At 58.4% G+C, this 18,680-nt stretch overlaps 2 protein-coding genes across 4 annotated transcripts in view; both read left to right on the top strand.

Annotated features, from left to right (window-relative positions):
• GNB1 (G protein subunit beta 1) overlaps window positions 1-8,760 on the top strand; it is an 89,044-nt gene extending 80,284 nt beyond the window's left edge. For both annotated transcript variants that reach the window (XM_059135018.1, XM_059135019.1), the window contains exons 7-11: window positions 1,789-1,855; window positions 3,205-3,406; window positions 4,246-4,462; window positions 6,649-6,761; window positions 6,986-8,760. In XM_059135018.1, the coding sequence (XP_058991001.1) occupies window positions 1,789-1,855; window positions 3,205-3,406; window positions 4,246-4,462; window positions 6,649-6,755 (593 nt within the window). In that variant the 3' untranslated portion in view covers window positions 6,756-6,761; window positions 6,986-8,760. The remainder of the gene's footprint in view (window positions 1-1,788; window positions 1,856-3,204; window positions 3,407-4,245; window positions 4,463-6,648; window positions 6,762-6,985) is intronic.
• A 3,254-nt stretch (window positions 8,761-12,014) lies between these two features.
• NADK (NAD kinase) overlaps window positions 12,015-18,680 on the top strand; it is a 24,360-nt gene continuing 17,694 nt past the window's right edge. The window contains exon 1 of one of the 2 annotated variants that reach the window (XM_059135015.1): window positions 12,015-12,139. Coding sequence is in view for 1 of the 2 variants with exons in the window: in XM_059135014.1 (XP_058990997.1) it covers window positions 12,383-12,465 (83 nt within the window). In the remaining variant the exon portion in view is untranslated. Of the gene's footprint in view, window positions 12,140-12,314; window positions 12,466-18,680 lie in introns of those variants that run through there. The other variant, XM_059135014.1, reaches the window with a different exon arrangement.

The raw sequence follows: 18,680 nt of genomic DNA, 5'->3' as shown, positions 1-18,680 counted from the left end.
TTCATTCTTCGGCAACAGAGGTAGTAACTGCCGCGGACTTTCCAGAACCCACGGAGTGCACACACAGCTCCGTTCCTCGTTCTCTGGGACCACCCCCAGTTACTGGGGAGACCGGGGCTCATCACAGAACGCAGTGCTGGTTCAGCCACTGCCAGAGGACTGAGCCATTTCTGATTTCGGAGCCCACGGTCTGTTTTCTTTCTTTTTCCTTTTCCTTGTTTTGAGAGAGTGCAGGAAAGCTAGAGCGTGGCGGGGCTGCAGGCAGCGGGTGACTCTCAAGCTGACTCCCACCTGGCACAGAGCCCTCCCCCTGGAAATCGGGACCTGAGCCAAAATTAAGAGTCGGCTGCTTTAACCTCTTGAGCCACCCAGGTGCCCCTGGGTCCACGTTTTGAAGCCGCTGTCCAGCCCGGTGGCAACTCTGAGGCTGTCCTGGTCTCACGGTGGGGCCACGGGTCAGGTGCACAGTGTGGATGTGGTATTGGGTGATCTCTCGGCACAGGCCACTGCTCACCTAGCTGGGCACTGATGCACCCTGGAGCTGCCTACTGTCCCTGTGGGTGCTGTGACCTGGGCTCTGCGAAATGCTTGACCATCCATCCTTTTCTAGGCACATAGATAATGTTTAGAAGTTGTCATTGCTAAGTATTTTGGCAATATTTCTTAGATAAATGCTTTGTTTTCCCTTTATTCTTATACTTTGCATACCAAAACCCTTCTGTGGTTCCTTCTTTGTGTGTATTTTGTTTTTTATTTCACTGATTTGCACAGCGTCGTATGTGGCTCTGCTGTGGACTGGGAATAAGGATTTCTGGGCAAACGAGGCAGGGCATCCTGTCCTTGCAAGAGAGGCAGTGTTGCTGCCCCTTCCGTCTGACCCCTGGCCAGCTGGGGTGTGGGCGGCACTGGCACTGTGCTGGCCAGCCCACTGGGCACACTCCTTCTGGGGTCAGATTTGTTGACCCTGCACTTCTAGTTCTCGGGGTCCCTTACAATAGAACAAAATTGTGAACTGCGGTAAACAGAGCTAATTAAGTAGAAATCCTAATGTGGAGGTACTGCAGAATTGGTTTTCTGGTTAGCTTTTCTCTAGCGCACGCCGGTGCAGGCTGGGGATCTCCTGCGCCCCAGCCTCAGCCTCCCAGTCCCGGCTCCACAGCCCTGGCTCCGGCTCGCGCGGCAGGGCTGGGGCTCGGGCAGCGCACAACGGCTCCCATGCCACCCTCCGTACCATGGCGTCCTGGAGAAAACTAATCTGCTCCGCCCGGCACCCCAACCCCAGCTCTGTGCCCTCCCGGAGGGGTCGGGAGGCCTCTGCAGACCACCGTCTCCCCTTCCGCTAACATGTGCGTGCTGTCTCTGCCCCTGGAGTGTGAGCTCCGGGAGGGAAAGGAGCGCTCCTTTGCTCACGGATGTGTTCCAGGCGCCGGGGTGCATTGTTGTGGGATGAGTGGGTGTGAGTGGGAAGGGAACCTCTATCCCCACGTGTGGGTCAGAGGAGCGGAGGCGGCATGTGTTCCCTGCATCTGCCCTGTGTTCAGCAGGGTGCGGGGCGGGCGGCTTCCTGCCTCCCCTTTGTGCTGGGGCCCACGCCTGCTGGCCTGCGGGCTGTGAGCCAGCAGTGCTGTGCGCCGAGGCCCCGTGTCGCTGACAAGGCCGTGGTCTTCACCTCCACGTGGGACTCCCAGGTGTAGTCGTTCTGCCAGTGTGTTTCTCTATTTGCAGGACCTTAGAGTTAGGGTGGGGTGCGGCTTGCAGGTCGGGGTCTCATCCGTGTCTGTTTTCCAGGTTACCTGTCCTGCTGCCGCTTCCTGGATGACAATCAGATCGTCACCAGCTCTGGGGACACCACCTGGTAAGCATCTGAGTGCCACACCTTTCTCCCACTGCTTGCCGTAGATGTGTAGGAAATAAGATTCTTGGCGTTAATTAGGCCATCTTTTATTAGTCCGAAGCGGCCGTGAGGCATCAAACACAAGTGCGTGAGTGATGAGTGAGTTCACTGTACTCTGCAGATGTTAAAGCTCCAAGTTTAATTTTGAACAAGGAAGGACTGACTCATGACGTTGAGGCTGCAGCTGTATGAGAAATGCCCGTTTTTCTCTCCCCCGCACACGCTCCCTGGCCGGCCGACACTCGGCAGCACTCTGGGGGAGCGGGTGTGCTCGCCTGCGCTCTCGGTGGGACGCGGTGCCGCGTGGACCCGGCGGAGCTCAGGGTGCGCAGGGGTGATGGCAGGTGGACTGTGCGGACTTACCCGAGTTTGAGCTGTTCCCTTGCCTAGAGTTAGAAGCCCAGTTAGAGAATCTCCAGAACGTCTCCATTTGTGGCACCAGGACGCATGTGTACGTGATCATCTAGGTTGGTTGGTTTGCTTGTTGGTTTGTTTTGGGTGCAGATCACAAATTTAATTGTTTCCTGTTGAAAAGAGTAAGCCGTCTTCGGAGCCTGGAGGTTCGCCTTAAGGATTGTTAACATCATTTGGTTTGGTTCAGACAGGGATTTTAGGAGTCGTTTTAGACGGAAACTCTCCTGGGGGCTTTTCTGGTCTTTGAGACATGGTGTCGTCGCGGGCCCTGGGCTGGGGCCTGACTCCCAGACCCCGCTTGTCCTCGTCCTCAAGGTGTCCTTTTTGTATAGACTTTGAAAGTTCACCCAAGAGGTGTAATCTAGGTTGTCAAGTGGGGAAGAATTTCTTGATTAGAAGATGATTTTTAAAGCTTTATCAGTTACGACTAAGTGTTTTTCCGAGTCCTGGGCACGTGTTGTTTCCTCCCTGTAGTCCCTCCGGCCCCGGGCAGGGAAGTGCACGCAGTGTAGGTGTGAACCGTGCGAGTGGGTGTGCGTCTGAGCCGGATGTCCCGGCAGGCTGGCGCGGACGGAGCGGTTTTCAGTGGGGACCCTGGAGTCTGGGGCACAGAACATGGCATGTGCCACCCTCGTGGCTCTGTCTGCGTGTCACTGTGCCCCCGTCTGGAGCTGCTCGGCGGATGCCCCTGGGCACCAGACGCAGGGCTGCTCGAGAGCCCTGTCCCGCTTGTGGCTTTGTTTCCCTTCCACACAGTCACGTGACAGAATTTAGATTTTTGTCGCGAGAAAACGCGCAGAGGTCTGCTGTGGTCCCAGGTGGTCTGAGGGACAGTTTGTCACATGACTGGTTATCTGACAGAGTGAGGTGACTGCTTTCCTGTGTCCGTGCTACAGCGCTCTGTGGGACATCGAGACCGGCCAGCAGACGACCACGTTCACTGGACACACTGGAGATGTTATGAGCCTTTCCCTCGCTCCTGACACCAGACTGTTTGTCTCTGGTGCTTGTGACGCTTCAGCCAAACTCTGGGATGTGCGAGAAGGGATGTGCCGGCAAACTTTCACCGGCCACGAGTCCGACATCAATGCCATCTGTGTGAGTAGGGGGTGAAGCTGTGGGTCAGGGCCTTTGCACGCTGTTAGCAAGTTAGATGACTTCTTGTATGCTGCAGAACACATCAGGTTCTTAAATGTGTTCAGGGTTAGCGGGTCTGTGTTTTGCATGCACCTTTAACCTATTTTACGGAAAGTTCCCTATAGAAAACTGAGGTGGGATGCATTCTATCCCGTGACACCAGCGAATTCTGTGCCACTGTTCACCCCACAGTCACTGGGGTTGGGCCTGTTGTGTGCAGGGACCTGCTCCCAGCCCTGGGGCAAGCCAGCGATCCGTACCCTGGCTTCCCTCTAGTTGGGGCAAACGAGGCAGTAGTCAGCCCAGTCAGCACAGCCTCTGAGGAGCGGGCGGCAGAAGCTGAGCTTTGAGTAGGAACCTTACACCCTCGGCCCCTCCCTGAGGCTGGGCACAGCCCGTGGAAGGAGCCTTCCCTTCACCACCTCACCCTGATGTGAAGGGCTCTTGGGGGAAGACGTGATGGGTGCGGTCTGGTTGCTGGGGGCTCGGGCTCCCTTCTCCACAAGGCTAGTCTGGCGCTGGTGGCCCTCGGGGGTGACCATGCTCTTCCTGATCCCCTGGGAAATAGTTTCTTGTGAAGTGCAGTCCAGTCTGGGGAAGACAGCGGCTGCGCTGCCCCAGTACCGACGACCTCACATCCAGGTGCCCAGGCGGCTGCCGCTCTGACCCGACCCACCGCGCGGGCCGGAGCCCAGCCCTGCCGACCGTGCCGTCCCGTGCCAGCAGGAGGCCTGCTGTCGGGCAGTCCCGTTTCCCGGACTTCTCGTTGTGTGTTTGCACGCTCTGCACTTGCTTTCTAGTTCTTTCCAAACGGCAACGCCTTTGCCACCGGCTCGGATGACGCCACCTGTAGGCTGTTCGACCTCCGCGCGGACCAGGAGCTCATGACCTACTCCCACGACAACATCATCTGCGGGATCACCTCCGTGTCTTTCTCCAAGAGCGGCCGCCTCCTCCTCGCGGGCTACGATGACTTCAACTGCAACGTGTGGGATGCTCTCAAGGCCGACAGGGCAGGTGGGTGCTCGCTGGGCCTCCTGGGCCTCCTGGGGCTCGGGTGGCACCTGCGAGGATGGACGTGACGCACGGAGGCTGGAATGTGTGGCTCTGTGCCGGCCGCGCTGCTAAGAGACGCGCACCTGGGTACGCCTGCCCGCCTCCCGGTGTGGCCCGGTGGAGGGCCGGGGGACAGGCCAGGGCATCCGTGCTCGGGCTGTCGGGGCGCACGGGTTTCTGGAGCGCCGGCACCTCCCCCCGCGCTTACTGTGTGCGGCACACGTAGACCGCCGCGTGAGGCGCCGGCGCTCCAGGGCCCTCGCCTTGCTTTCTGTCCCCTCTGGCTGTACGTGGTGGAACTGTGTCCGCTAAGTGTGGAGCACAGGCTTGGCCCGGTGTGCCCAGTGAGGTATGAAGTCTGAAGTTCACACATCAAAGGCGACTGTGTGGTTGTCAAGTGCGTGAAAATTCAGCTTGTACGGGGGTGTCTGGCTGGCTCGCTCGGTGATGCGTGCGACTCTTGATCTCAGGGTTGTTAGTTCAAGCCCCACACAGGGTGTAGAGATTGCCTAAAAATGAAATATGGATGTGTGCGTATGTACGTATGAATTATTTCCTTTTAAGATTTATGTTTTTATTTTAGAGAGAGCACGAGCAGGGGGAGGGGACAGAGGAGAAGCGGACTTAGCACTGAGTGTGGAGGTAGACACAGAGCTCAGTCTCCCCACCCTGAGAGCACGACCTGAGCCGAAACCAACAGTCAGACACTTAACTGACTGAGCCACCCAGGGGCCCCAAGAATAAAATCTTAAAAAGTAATAATAAGGGGCGCCTGGGTGGCTCAGTGGGTTAAGCCGCTGCCTTCGGCTCAGGTCATGATCTCAGGGTCCTGGGATCGAGTCCCGCTTCGGGCTCTCTGCTCGGCGGGGAGCCTGCTTCCCTCTCTCTCTCTCTCTCTCTCTGCCTGCCTCTCTGTCTACTGTGATCTCTCTCTGTCAAATAAATAAATAAAATCTTTAAAAAAAAAAAGTAATAATAACATACAAGTTGCACAAAAGATGAGAAACTTTCTATATTAAACATCAGGCAAGGCCGTTGAATCAATACATTCAGACTATTTCAACTCTGTATCTTGGCGGGGGAGGAGGGGCGCATGACTCGGGGTCTCCTGGGGTTCTTATGGGACCTCCCAGTTTCCGATGGATCTTGTCCCGCCCCAGGCTGAGCTCCCCTCCTGCCCGGCCTGCTGCCCCTCGCAGACCCCTTGCTCCCGGTGCCTCTGCCCCAGCCGTTCCCTGGTCACGGTGCCGTGGCAGAGAACACTGCTCCGTCCGGCGAGGCTGTTTACGCAGTTGGGACACTAGGGACTGTAGGAACCGGACAGGGGTTCTCTGAAATCAGCCGACAGGAGGCCTGTCTCACTGTGGGTTCAGCATGGCGTTGCCCTGTGACGTTCCGTCGGCTTTCCCCTTCCTGTGTCTGTCACCAGCCCTCTGAGCCGTGTGCCCTGAACTAGACTTCAGGGCTTATTCAGGGGTTACAATGAGGAACAGCCCACAGCCACACTCTTAGGTCGCAGTTGCCCTCAGGTTGAGATGGTTGGATTTGCTTTTGCTGAAAGATTGACTTACTTTAGAGAGAGAGAGAGAGAGAGCACTAGTGGGAGGGGCAGAGGGGGAGAAGCAGGCGGACTGCACCCTGAGCGGGGATCCCGGCGTCGGCTCCAGCCTCCTGACCCCGCGCTCGTGAGCGGAGCGGAAATCAAGAGTCAGGAGCCCCCCGGGCGCCCCTTATTTAAGGTTCTCGCCATCACGCGTCCATTCAGGAGCTGGCGCAAGAGGCCCTGAGCTCTCCGCTGCTTTGTGCCTTGTTACCGGGTCTGCTCCTTGTCCCACTCTTCTCTTCGTAGCAGACTTGGCCCTCCCAGCCCGTAGCACCCGCAGCAGACTTCACTTCCTTGGCGCTCTGCGGGGGCTGCTTCCCCGGCCGGAGACGCCTGCGCGACGGCGCTGAGCTGTACTCGCTCCGGGGAGCGCGGCTTCTCCTCCTGGCCTGTCCTTTCCTGCCGTGGGGGCGTTGCAGGGGCTGGGCCTCAGGGCCCAGGGGTCCCGCGAGGTCCCGCCACCCAGCAACTGTGTCACATCACCACGTCGCTGCCCGCTGGGGCGTCCCGGGTCCCCGGGTGACTGGCTGTCCTCTGCCCTCAGGTGTCTTGGCCGGGCACGACAACCGCGTTAGCTGCCTGGGGGTGACTGACGACGGGATGGCCGTGGCGACGGGGTCCTGGGATAGCTTCCTCAAGATCTGGAACTAACGACAGGTAACAGGACGGCCCAGGCGCCCTCCCTGCGCGCCCCCTGCGTGCCCCTCAGCACGGGGCGGTCACGGCTGCCGGGGCTCCCGCTGGGAGCTGACAGGGGAGCGTGGGGAGGTGAGGCCGCTGGCCCCTGAGCCGGGAGCCCTGGGGGCAGGGTCGGGAGGAAGAGCAGTGGCTGGGGCTCCAGGTGTTGTCTTTATACGTTTCTTTAAACTGTTTCAAAATAGCAGGCGGACGTTGTGGCGACTGGAAGATCATTCCAACCTTGAAGCGTGACAGTGATAGCATTTCCAATCCACCCTACTAACGCGGACGCCCTTCCCCCTCAGAACTTCAAAAGGGCAAGACCTTTTCCTTCACTTATTGCTGAAACCAAGAGCACAATTCCCACGAAGAGAAGAATCTCTGTGCTGTCAACTCAACAAGTCGTGCATTCCTCCCGGGACCATGGTCTTTGTTTTCTTTTTTGTCTCAGATGAATTTAAAAGGAAATACTCTAATAAACGTGCTAACCAGAAGGTAAACCTGAGTGTGATTGCGAGGCAGACACACCTTTTCACTAGTTCATTTGAATTTTAGGTCAGTGACCCCGTTTTGTGCTGTTCATGCAAAACAAGTTGAGGATTTTATCTCGTAATTGGTTCTGAATTTCAGGTCGTGTGGTAACAGGATTTTGCAAACATTCATGTTTCCTTTTTAAAATCGATTCCTTTCTGTCCGGTAGTTACACAGAGGGAGAGGGTGTGCCGCGGCCTCTTCGAAGTTGTTAATGATGTAAATTGCGTCCCTCACTTTTTCGTTTTTGTCTCGTGTCACACGACCCGGCGCACAAACGCGGCTCAGAAAGGAAGGCGCCAATAAGGGAAGGCCCCGAGCGTGGTGCGGGTGGCCCTGAGCCGCGGTGCGGGCGGCCCTGAGCGCGGGGTCAGGCACCTTCTGCCCCCGCCCTCCACCTGCCCTCCTGCCTTCTCCGTTCAGTTCTTAATCAAACCTTGGGTTTCCTTGTGAAGTCGGAGGGAAGTGGGTAGCGAGAGCCCGACACTACCCCGCGCCCCGCCCCCCCCCCCCCCCCCCCAGCCGTCAGGAACCTCTGTTTTCCAGAGAGGCGCCCGTCCTGTGCTTGGATAGTCAGTCAATTATTTGTGTATGAAACCATGTACAAATCAATGTTTTGAAAATAATGATCTCAAACTTTCTAAGTTAAATTTTAAAAAATTTGATCGTTTGCCATATTGGGTGGGTTTACTCTTAGAATCGCATGCTGTAGAAATGCTCAAAAGCGCATACAGGACCCAGTCCTTAGATGTTGTTTTTCTTTTAAGAAATAACCTCTTTACAGTTGTAACCACTGCGGCTCTGTCCCCTCACTGCTGCTCCGCACCAGCGACGGAAGCCGGGCGGCTGGCAGCGCTACATGCTTGGGCAGCGGGATCATCACTGTTTCTTTCTTTCTCTTGGGGAAAAAAAAAAAGAAAAAAAAAAGTCCTGTTCCAAATGATCACTGTTGGATTCAGGGGCGGGGGTGGGGGGCAGGGACCGGAGACCCTGGCCTTCCTCTGTAACTTCCTCCTGGCCTGTCTCGGCCGTGGAGCCAGCCTTTTGCACCACTCTGTAAGGAGGCCGATCGTTCTCGAACACGCAGACCTCCCCGGTCCCGCTGGAGGCCCGTGGCCGGCAGCAGTGTTGGCACGGCAGTGCTGAGGGTGCCTCCCTGCCCCCGAGCCCACTTCCCAGCAGCAGTGGTGGCTTCTCTCTGCCCTGTTTCTGCAGCAGCCCGTGGAGAACTGTGCTGTGGCGTGCAGCAGGCCTGGGTCTGGCAGAGAGGATGAGCACGAGCCCGCCCTCCTTTCCATACACACCTCTGTAGCGCTCTCTGCACCCTGTGCCCCTCACTGTTTGTATTTGATTTTAAAGTCCGTGTATTGCAAGGAGGCTGGATGCAAGATAGATACTATATTAAACTGTACTGTTATTTAAGATGTAATAAAGCAGTTTGACATGAGGGACTTTGGTGTGGCTGCTTATTTGCCAGGCTGTTTGGGGTCCTGACAGCAGCCCTGCTGTCCTGGCCGCCCTGCTCCGGGAGGTCGGCCGGATCTGGCCGTGTGGGCTGTCCCACGGCTGCCCGTTTCTCTGCCAGGTCTTTCATCCCCATCACCGAGAGTCCATGAAAGGAGGGTCGGGTCCTGTGCCAGGTCTCCGCAGTTCTGCCACCACCCAGACCACTCCCAACCTCTCGGGCCACTGCCCAGGGTGCGTGCATGGGGTGTCCCCAGGGGCCCCTCCCTCCCGTCTCTTGTTTTCTGGGCCTGCGCCCCTTGCTTCTAGCTCTTTCCTCGGGAAGATGTCTGAGGACGTTGCTCCTGCTGACTGTTTTTGATCTCAGTCTGGATAAAAAGAACTCCAGCTCGCTCAAAAGGAAAATAAGCATCCGCCACCAAAGCGTGAGCAACAAGTCAGAACGGGCCCGCGCTCCCGAAGGCCCCGCGCCTGGGCAGTCGGTCCCGTTCTTCCTCACTCTTCATACCTGTCAGGGGTAACCTGGTAAGTTTTCATGGGTTAAATGTTGGTACTTTTTCATAAATAAGTGAAGACTGCTCTCCATGGGAAGTACTCCCACCTGAGTCTCTGTTCTCCCAATTATCAGCAAGGTGGAGCAGCGGGGGCTTCCTGAGTGCTCCTGCGAGGACCCGGGGTGCTGTCTCCTCGGAGACTGGCAGCCTGAATGGTGGGTTTGCCTGGCTTCGCCCTCCTCTCCCACAGCTCCCTGAACGACACTGCCAGCTGTCTTACGAAATGCCAGAGAGCATCCGAGGTGCCCGTGGAGCTGACAGCCAGAGTCCTGGGGAGGAAGGTTCTCTTAGGATCAGAAAGCAGGTGGTTAGGGGTGCCTGGGTGGTTCAGTCCGTTTAAAGCTGCTGCCCCCGGCTCAGGTCATGATCCCAGGGTCCTGGGATCAAGTCCCATATCAGGCTCTCTGCTCAGCAAGGGAATCTGCTTCTCCCTCTGCCTGCCACTCTGCCTGCTTGTGCACACACGCTCTCTCGATCCCTGTCTCTGTCCAATAAGTACAATGTTTTAAAAAAAAGAAAGAAAGCAGGTGGTTAGCTTGCCCAGGGGCACACCCTGGAGTGGGCACGAAGTGGGCATGGGGTACAATGGAACCTGGTAGCCCTCGGATGCCTACCTGTTCCCTCTCCCCAGTGCCCCAGCCTGGCACCCAGCATGCCCCCGTTCCCTGACCCCAGGGCAGAGAAGCTGACATGGTCTCTGCGTGGTGCGGCCCTCTGCTGGCTTTGAGATTACTGTCCCACATTCTCACCAAAGCAGTCCCTGGAAACAGGCATCAGTAGGGGCATCTAGAAAGGGGCACCTGAGCTGCCTGGGTGGACTGTGCTAGTTCTCATCCTTCGGGCACAGAACTCAGGGTTGCCCAGACGGAGTGAACCCTTTAGCACTTGGCCTGTGCTGCTGGGACAGTCCCGGGAAGTGACCTCTCGCTCTGTGCCGCGTGTCCCCCTCCAGGGTGCCCACCGTGCTCCCTTCCACCGCTCCAGTCTCCCCTGCAACCACCGCCCCTCCTGTTCTAGTTGTGGCCCTGCCCTTGGGGGCACATCTGTTGCAGGCATGCTGTCCAAGCCCCACACGGAGCCCTTGGAGGCTCGACTCCAGCTGGAGCCTCTCTCTGACTACTAGGCCCTGTCCCCACCACACCCACTCAGTGTTGTGCCCCAGATAGATACTGGGGTCTCATGCCACCTCCCATAGACCCTGACCCTCAACCTGGCCCCACCAGCCCTGGGGGCTGCCCAGAGGGGTATGCCGTCCAGGCAGCGTCTCCCTTCTTCCTAGCACTCCGTCTACCCCCACCACTGCCTGCTTCTTGAGTCCAGTCAACGCCCTTCCTGGAGCCAAGGGCAGAATGTGCCCGTCAGGTCCTTGCTGCAGGTTACTTGGCCTGTCTGTGCCCGGGGTTCCCCAAGTGAAAACCACAGACAACAAAAGCACCTGCTTCCTTGAGCCCCTGTATGCAGGTGTCAGACCCCACCCGCCCCAGGCTGCCACTGCCTCTGCCCCACGGGGGCTCCTCCCAGCTGCTGGCAAGGTGTGCCCCTTCACAGAGCACCCCGGTGAGAAGCTGACCGTCCACTCGAAGATCCTGTTCCCTGCTGAACTGTGTGCATGGCACTTCAAAGGTCAGCAGGAAGAGGGGCTGCTCCACTCTGTCCCCAAAAACCGCTCCAAACAGGACACTGCAACATTGGCAATTCCAGACACTGGCCTCTGGGAAGGAGTGGCCATGTGGGAGGGGCTGGACTTGTCCCATGGTTACTAACCAGAGGCCTGAGGCTGAGGATGGAGGAGATGACCTCTGCATACCCCAAGCCACCCCATCCCCCACAGGGAGCCTTGGTCCCTCCCTGCCACCCCTGTCACCCAAGGCTCCTGGCCACTTCCCCTTTTGAATACTGGGCAGCCTCTGTTCACCTCCCCCACCCCTGCCAGGCACAGCTGAGGCCAACTTCCCTGTGAGCTGAGAGCACCCAGCTCCACCCGAGAGCCAGGACCACCAAACTGCACTCAAAATCCAGGACCCCCCACCCTACCCGAATGAGTCCAGGTCTGAGCAGGCAGCCTATCTGGCTCTACCTTCCATGGCCCAGGCTCCCTTCTCCCACCTAACCCACCGATTCTGCTGTCCGCCATCATTCCACTCCTCAGAAGACGGTGCATCTAGGTTTAGGGGTCTGAGGGTTCAATAAAACCGGAGTCACAAGTCACGTTTCAGAAAAATGCAAAGAAACAAATACTAGTGCTGGGAAAGCTTTACCTGAGAGCCTCTGAGGCAGAACCCCCAACCTCAGCCCAGCCCAAACTAACCTGCCTGGCATCCCCCACCCCCACACCGGCCTTTGTCCCTGCTGCTGGCCCTTCCCTCTCCCCAGCAGGCCTGGCTTATTCCTGTTCCACCTTTGGACTCAGCCCAAGCAAAACTTCTAGGAACCTTCCGGTGCCCCCAAGGAACCCCTCCCAGAACTGGCTTCCATTATTGCTGGTCAGCCCTTGCGGGGGCTGGGTGGGGCTAGGGCCTGCTGGGAGAAATTGCACAATCTGGTCAGCGGAAGGAAGCCACAGCCCCTGTGTTCTCATCTCTGAAATGGGGAAGCACTCCCGTGTGAAGTCTTGAGGTCTACAGAGGACCCAGGCTGTCCATTACTATAGCTATCTGCACAAGTTCCCTTTATAGAAGGACGCAAAGGAAGGGACCTGCCGTGTGACTTTGGCTAGTTACCAGACTGGCTCTCCTGCCCTGGTGTCCTCTCTATAGACTTCCTGCTCCAGAAGGTTCTTCAGAGGCTCAGTCCAGTCCCTAGAACATGGTAAGTGCTGGATCAAGCATTAATTTTCTGTTAATGAACATGTGCAAAATACACAGCTCAGAAGGCTTCTCCCCCGTGGGTGTGGCTGGCTGTCACTTTCGGGAAGTGGTTGGGTTTCCAAAATAACCAGATGGGGAAGTTACAGAGCTTGAGAAATCCCCCCAAATTCCTGACAACCTTGCCCCCCTTTCTACTCACTCTTGGTGACCCCACTGCCCAGTAGTCCCAGGACAGTAGTGAGACATGTCCTGTTTTGTGCCCATCTGTGTTTGGAGTCTCTGCACACAGGGCCGGAAGACCCCACCAGAGGAGACTGAGCACCTCAGGTAGGTGGGCAGGGGAAACGGGCAGCCACGCTGCCGCAGAGGACTCCACTCCACACAGGTGGGGAGCCCTGCGTGTACACACGCAATAACGGTGGGCACGTGGGGAGCCAGGTAGGTCACCAAGGACCGAACGGCGCACTACCCCAGTTCTTCTACAGTGACCCCTTATTCGCAGACGTGTCCCTGGTGCCTGGCACACTGTTGGGACACCGGACTCCTGGGTGGACTGGGGTGGGGGAGGCCTGGAGCTCCACCTGAAGCTACAAAGTGGATAACTGTGGCCTTGGTCCCCTTCCTCTCTCCTCTGTGTCCTCGGGTGGTGATGGTGAGGGGGGAGGCGGATGACGATGCCAGCAGGTCACCCTGGAGGGACCCTTTGACATCCCACGCCCAGAGCCCCTGTAGTCCCGGCGGCGTGTGGGGCCCCGCCAGGCTGCTCGCGGTGGGAGAGGCCCGCGGCGCCCCGCCCCCGCCCCTGCCCCCGCTGGCCGTCCGGCCCGGAGTGGCCGCGCTGTCGCAGCTGCCCGCAACCAGTGTTAGTTCCCAAAACAGAATCTGCCTTCTGAGCAGATTCACACCCCGTCAGTGACGGCATCCTAAGCGGGTGCTGTCACCCCTCGCGGGGGTCAGCAGCCAGCCCACCCCGCCCGCGGTGGACGGGAGCGGGGGCGGCCAGGGGGCAGGGGCAAGGGGCGCGAGTGGACGTGCTGCCAACGCGGGGGCATAAGTGGGAACCAAGGTTCTTCTTCGCGGCGGCCGCTATCGGGGTCGGGGCAGCCGATGTCCCACCGCGGGCCTCCCCCCTCCAGCCCCACCGACCCCCACGGACCCCCAGGCCGCAGCACCCGGGCCCCCGCCCCCAGCCCCAGGTCCTTGCTAGCGGACCCACGTGCGAAGGCGGGGCGCATGCGCGGGGGCGAGCCGCGGCGCATGCGTGGGGCGGGGCGTGCGCGCGGGGCGGGGCGCTTGCGTGGGCGGGGGCGCGCGTGCGCACTGGCTGCATTGCTGCTCGGCGGGCCGGCGCCGCGGTCCCGGCGGCCGTGGGGCGGCCATGGGGCGGGGGGTGGCCGCGGCGTCGGGGCCCGGCTAGCGACGGTGAGCGGCGGCGGGGCGGCGTGGCCCGCGGGCTCGGCCCAGAGAGGGGACGGCCCCGCAAGCGCCCAGGGCAGCGAACGGTGAGTGCGCGCGGCCGGCCGGCCCGGCCCTCCGCCCGCCGTCGCCGCGGTCCGGGGTCGCGGGGCGGCCCGGGGGCCTGGGAGCGCGGGGGCCGGGGGGAGGGGGGCCGCCCCGGTGTGGGCCTGGGGGCGCGACGGCCGCCCTCGCCGGCCGCCTCCGGAGTCGGGTCGGCGGGCAGCCCGGAGGGTCGGGCCCTCGGGGGCAGGTGGGGGCGCCGCGCCCTCGGGGGCTGGGGGCGCCGGCCTGGCGACGGCGGCAGGGCCCGGCGCGAGCGAACGGACGCCCCGGGCCGGGATTCCGAGTCACAGGTTCCTGTTCCCCGCCCGCCCGGGGCGCGCCTCGGCCCGGCACCGCGGACCCGCTCGCTCGCCAGGGCCTGGGGGGCGGTGGTCGCGCGTCCGCGGGCGACGGCCTCCGCGGACTCGCTCCCCGCCAGCCCGTCCCCGCCGCCCTGCCGCGCCCTCGCTGTGACCTTTGCCCCGCCGCCGGCGCCTGGGGAGGGTCGGGGTCGGGGCCGGGGCCGGGGCACGGGTGGCGCCGGAGGGGGTCCTCGCCGCGCCGCGGCTCTTCGCGTCCGACGGGCTCGGGCTCTCGGGCCCGTCCGGCCCCGGGCGCAGGGCAGGCAGCCGTCGGGCTCCCCGGGCGGCCCCGCGGACGGCAGGCGCAGGCGTTCGTGCCGGTGTCGTGGGGTCCAGCCCGCGTCTTAGTCCCCGAAATCCCGGACTTCTCTGACCGCGGACAGTCGCCGGGGGAGCTTCGGGGCGAGTCCGCCGGCGCCCCGGAGAGGCGGGAGCCGCGCCCGGGCCGCTCCGGCAGCCTCGCCGCCCCCTGCACACCTGTTGAGGCCGCGAGGCCGCGCCGGCTTCCGAGGGCCCCGCGGCGCGCGTCTGCGGTCCCGCTGGCGGCTGCCCCGCTGCCCCCCGAGCCCGCCGCCCCCGCCCTTCCTCCGCCGCCGCGTCTGGAGCTGCCCCTTCCCGTCCGCGCCCGCTCGGCTCGTGGGGTCGCCGCGCAGGCTCGGGTCACCGAATGAGCCTTTCTTTCCCTTCGGTGTTTTCCGCGGGGACGCGCGGGCTCTCGGGTGTCTCGGCCGTCCCGGCGGTCGGACTCCTGCCTTCGCGGCCTGGCCCTGCCCAGCACGTGTGGCTCCTAGGAAGGTTGCTGCCCAGCACTCTGCTCCTAATAAAATTCCCCAGGGCCACAGTCGCTTTTAAAATTAGATTTGTGGGGCGCCTGGGGGCTCAGGTCATGGTCCCAGGGTCCTGGGATCGAGCCCCGCATCGGGCTCCTTGCTCGGCGGGGAGCCTGCTTCCCCCCTCCCCACCCTGCCTGCCTCTCTGCCTGCTTGTGATCTCTGTCAAATAGATTAAAAAAAAAAAAGACTGTTAGGAATGTGCATGAATTTAGACGGAATTCGAACCTCATCCTTTTCAAGCAGGTAAGGACTGGAACAACCTTGTCATCACGTTAGTTTTCCTGAGTAAAGATTCCTAGCTTCTAGATAATGGGTAATACAAGATTTTTAAATATATTTGCCTTTTGTAGTTCTTATAGGTTTATTTATATATTTTTTAAAATTTTATTTATTTATTTGACAGAAATCACAAGTAGGCAGAGAGGCAGGCAGAGAGAGAGAGGAGGAAGCAGGCTCCCTGCGGAGCAGAGAGCCTGATGTGGGGCTCGATCCCAGGACCCTGAGACCATGACCTGAGCCGAAGGCAGAGGCTTCACCCACTGAGCCACCCAGGCGCCCAATATGTTTATTTTTTTATTGTTTTGAATTAATTTTAGATAGGAAGTTGTAAAATAGTGCAGGGACCCTTGTAACCCCCCGACTTGATTTTACACACCCATAGAATAGTAGTTTTTGTTTTTGTTTTTGTTTTTGTTTTTTAAGAGAGAGACCTTGGGGCGGCCAGCTGCAGTCCCTCGATTGCACATGAAGCTGCTGGGAACACTCCCGAGCCATGTTTATGTGGACAGACGTTTTTATTACTCTGAGATAAAAGCCAGCTTGCAGTTGCAGGGTTCTATACTTCTCTTTTTTAAGATTTTATAAGAAACCGCCGAACTTCCAGACTGACTGCCCTTGGCATTCCAGCAGCGTGCGAGTGAGTGACGGTCTCTCTGCAGTCTGGCTCCGGCTGTCTTAGCATCCCGGCAGGTGCCGTGGCACTGGTGTTTGTATCTCCTGGCGGCCAGTGCCGCGGAACTTCGTGTGCTTACGGGCGCTCGGACTCGGCGTCGTCCGTCCTTCTTGCCCATTTTCTAATTGGTTTTTTTTTTTTTTTTAGGATATTTATTTATTTATTTGACAGAGAGATCACAAGTAGGCAGAGAGGCAGAGAGAGAGGAAGGGAAGCAGGCTCCCTGCTGAGCAGAGAGCCCGATGTGGGCCTTGATCCCAGGACCCTGGGATCATGACCTGAGCTGAAGGCAGCGGCTTAACCCACTGAGCCACCCAAGCGCCCTCTAATTGGTTTTTAAACTTTTGCCTTTTGAGATTTCTGTGCGTATTCTAGATGAAAACCTTGGTTGCGTATCTCCTTTGCAAACACTTTCTCCCGCTCTGCAGTTTGTTTTGTTCTCTTCACAGGGTTTTCCCCACAGCAAGCGCCTCACTCCAGTGAGGTCCAGCGTATTGATGATTCTTTTGTTACCTTTTGTGAACTGTGTATGTCATGTGTAAAAGTTCTCTCTAGTCCTGCATCAAAGGAGAAAGTTCTCCTTTGTTCGTTCTTTCTTCCTTTCCAAGATTTTATTTATTTATGTATTTGACAGGCAGACATCACAAGTAGACAGAGAGAGAGGAGGAAGCAGGCTCCTCTCTGAGCAGAGAGCTCGATGCGGGACTCGATCCCAGGACCCTGAGATCATGACCCAAGCCGAAGGCAGAGGCTTAACCTACTGAGCCACCCAGGCGCCCCTACGATTTTATTTTTAAGTTAACCTCTCCACCCAATGTGGGGCTTGAACTTTCAGCCCCAAGACCGGAGCTCCACCAGCCGAGCCAGCCGGGCAGCCTGCACCTGCATTTTCTAATAAAAGTTTTACAGGTTGTGTTTTACACTTGTCATAACCCATTTTGATTCGTGCTTAGTTAATGTTTGTTGGAAGTGTCAAGTTCAGGTTGAAGTTCACTCTTCTTTCCCCAGCTTTACGGACAAATAACGGACGCACATCACTATGTGAGCCTGAGCAGACCCCGTTTGTCCCCTGCAAAGAGCTGTCCGAGGCTCGGCGCAGTTGAGTTGTTAAGCTGTGCCTGGAAGCTGAGACGGCATGGCCTGCGAGCTCGGCCGCAAACCGGTTTGGACGCAGCGCTTCTCCCGGGGCAGGCGAGGAGCTGGTGGCCCGGTTGGAATGCAGCTTCGCACACCGCACGCTGCATGTTGGGAACTCTCGTATGTGCACCGTGGCCTTGAACAGGGCCTTAGGAGCTCGGTCGGGTCCAGATGCCAGCTCTGCCCCATCCTAGCTGGGTGACCCTGGGCCTCCGTGTCCTAGACACGCCCATGCGTCTCATTTGAGCGCGTCAGGTGCCACGAGGTGAGCGCTCGGTCGGGACCTGGCAGGGTGGGCACTGGACCTGGATGTATTTTGGCTGCTCGCCAGCCATCCTGGTCTTGGATGAGGTCCATATTCCTGCAGGCAGCCCTGCTTCCGCTTTTCCTCCCTTCTTGGACGGACGGCAGTGCACCTGCCGGCCTAACAGCACAGCCCTGGCTGGGCTCCCCTCGTTGAGGTGGCAGTCACACAGCTCCCTGCGTTCACCCGTGTTTGGGTCGTAGCTAGCCTGTGTGTCACCGATCAGCCTGTCCTTCCTTTCTCAGACATCTTTGGTTCCGACCCTGCTGGTTATTTCCTTTTAAAGGTTGCACTGTTAGAACTCGCCGAGTAGGCTCCTTTAACTGACGCGCCTCTTTCGTCCTTTCTTGGCAGTAAGTAGCTCCGAGTCCCATGCACAGTGAGGCGTTTCAGCGGCCTTGTGCTGGAGCTGCAGGTCTGGAGAGGACTCGGCTGGCCTCTCCTCTCAGGGCAGCCGGTGAGGCTTCTGCAAGGCCTCTCGGCCCCAGCGCAGAACTGAAGCTGCCCCTCCTTTGCTGAGCTTCTGTTGGCAAAGAATGCTCGTGTGTTTGCGTGTTTGTTTTAATTCATGTTGTCAACACTAAGTGAACAAACCTTCTACAATCAAAGTTGGAGCGCCCGGATGGCCCTGTCAGTGACTCTTGGTTTCGGCTAAGGTCACAAACTCAGGGTTGTGAGGTCAAGTACCAGGTCAGGCTCTGCCCCCACCAGGGAGTCTGTCTGAGAGTCTCCCTCTGACGCCCCCGCCCTGCACTCACGTACGTGCCAGTGCACGCTCTTTCTCAAATAAATAAATCTAAAGAAGAAAAAAAAAAGAATCTCTAGAAGTAAGAAAGTTTTATTTGAGCTCAAGTTAGGACGATTACCCTGGAAATGCATCTTCATAGGGAAGAAGGCACTCCAGGAAATGAATGATTTTTGCGGCATAATATACATTTTACATCTTGTAAAAGCTTAAAAGATTACAGATTAGCACGTAGGCAGGAGTCCCAAGTTTGTCGGGACGGAATGCACGGAGTAGGAGCGCTGAGGGACATCTCGAGGACGAGCTGATTTTCCTAGGCTGCTCCTTCAGCAGGTGTGCCGTGCATGCGTGGGGGCCGTAAATCAGACTTTGGGTTTGAGTGAAGTTTACGTACAGTCCTGTTGACTTAACTCCAAGATGGTTTTCCTCGTATGTCAGACCCTTAGAGGGTTTTCCTCGATCATAGCTGGCGTACAGCGTCGACTCAGCAGTTTCTGTAGGTCACTCAGTGTTCACCGACGTAAGTGCAGTCAGCATCTGTAACCCACCGTCTGTAACCATTCAGCATTATGACGCTATTATTTTATATAAATGTATATTTATTTTTTAAAAGCTATTTATTTGTCAGAGAGAGAATGAGACAGAGAGAGGGAGAGCATGTGCCCGCAAGCAGGGGGAGCCGCAGGCAGAGGGAGAAGCAGGCTTCCCG

The sequence above is a fragment of the Mustela lutreola genome, chromosome 10 (assembly GCF_030435805.1).
Source record: "Mustela lutreola isolate mMusLut2 chromosome 10, mMusLut2.pri, whole genome shotgun sequence".
Taxonomy (NCBI): Eukaryota; Metazoa; Chordata; class Mammalia; order Carnivora; family Mustelidae; genus Mustela; species Mustela lutreola.
Note: the sequence above shows the minus strand (reverse complement) of the source record. Positions and strands in the feature narration are given on the sequence as shown.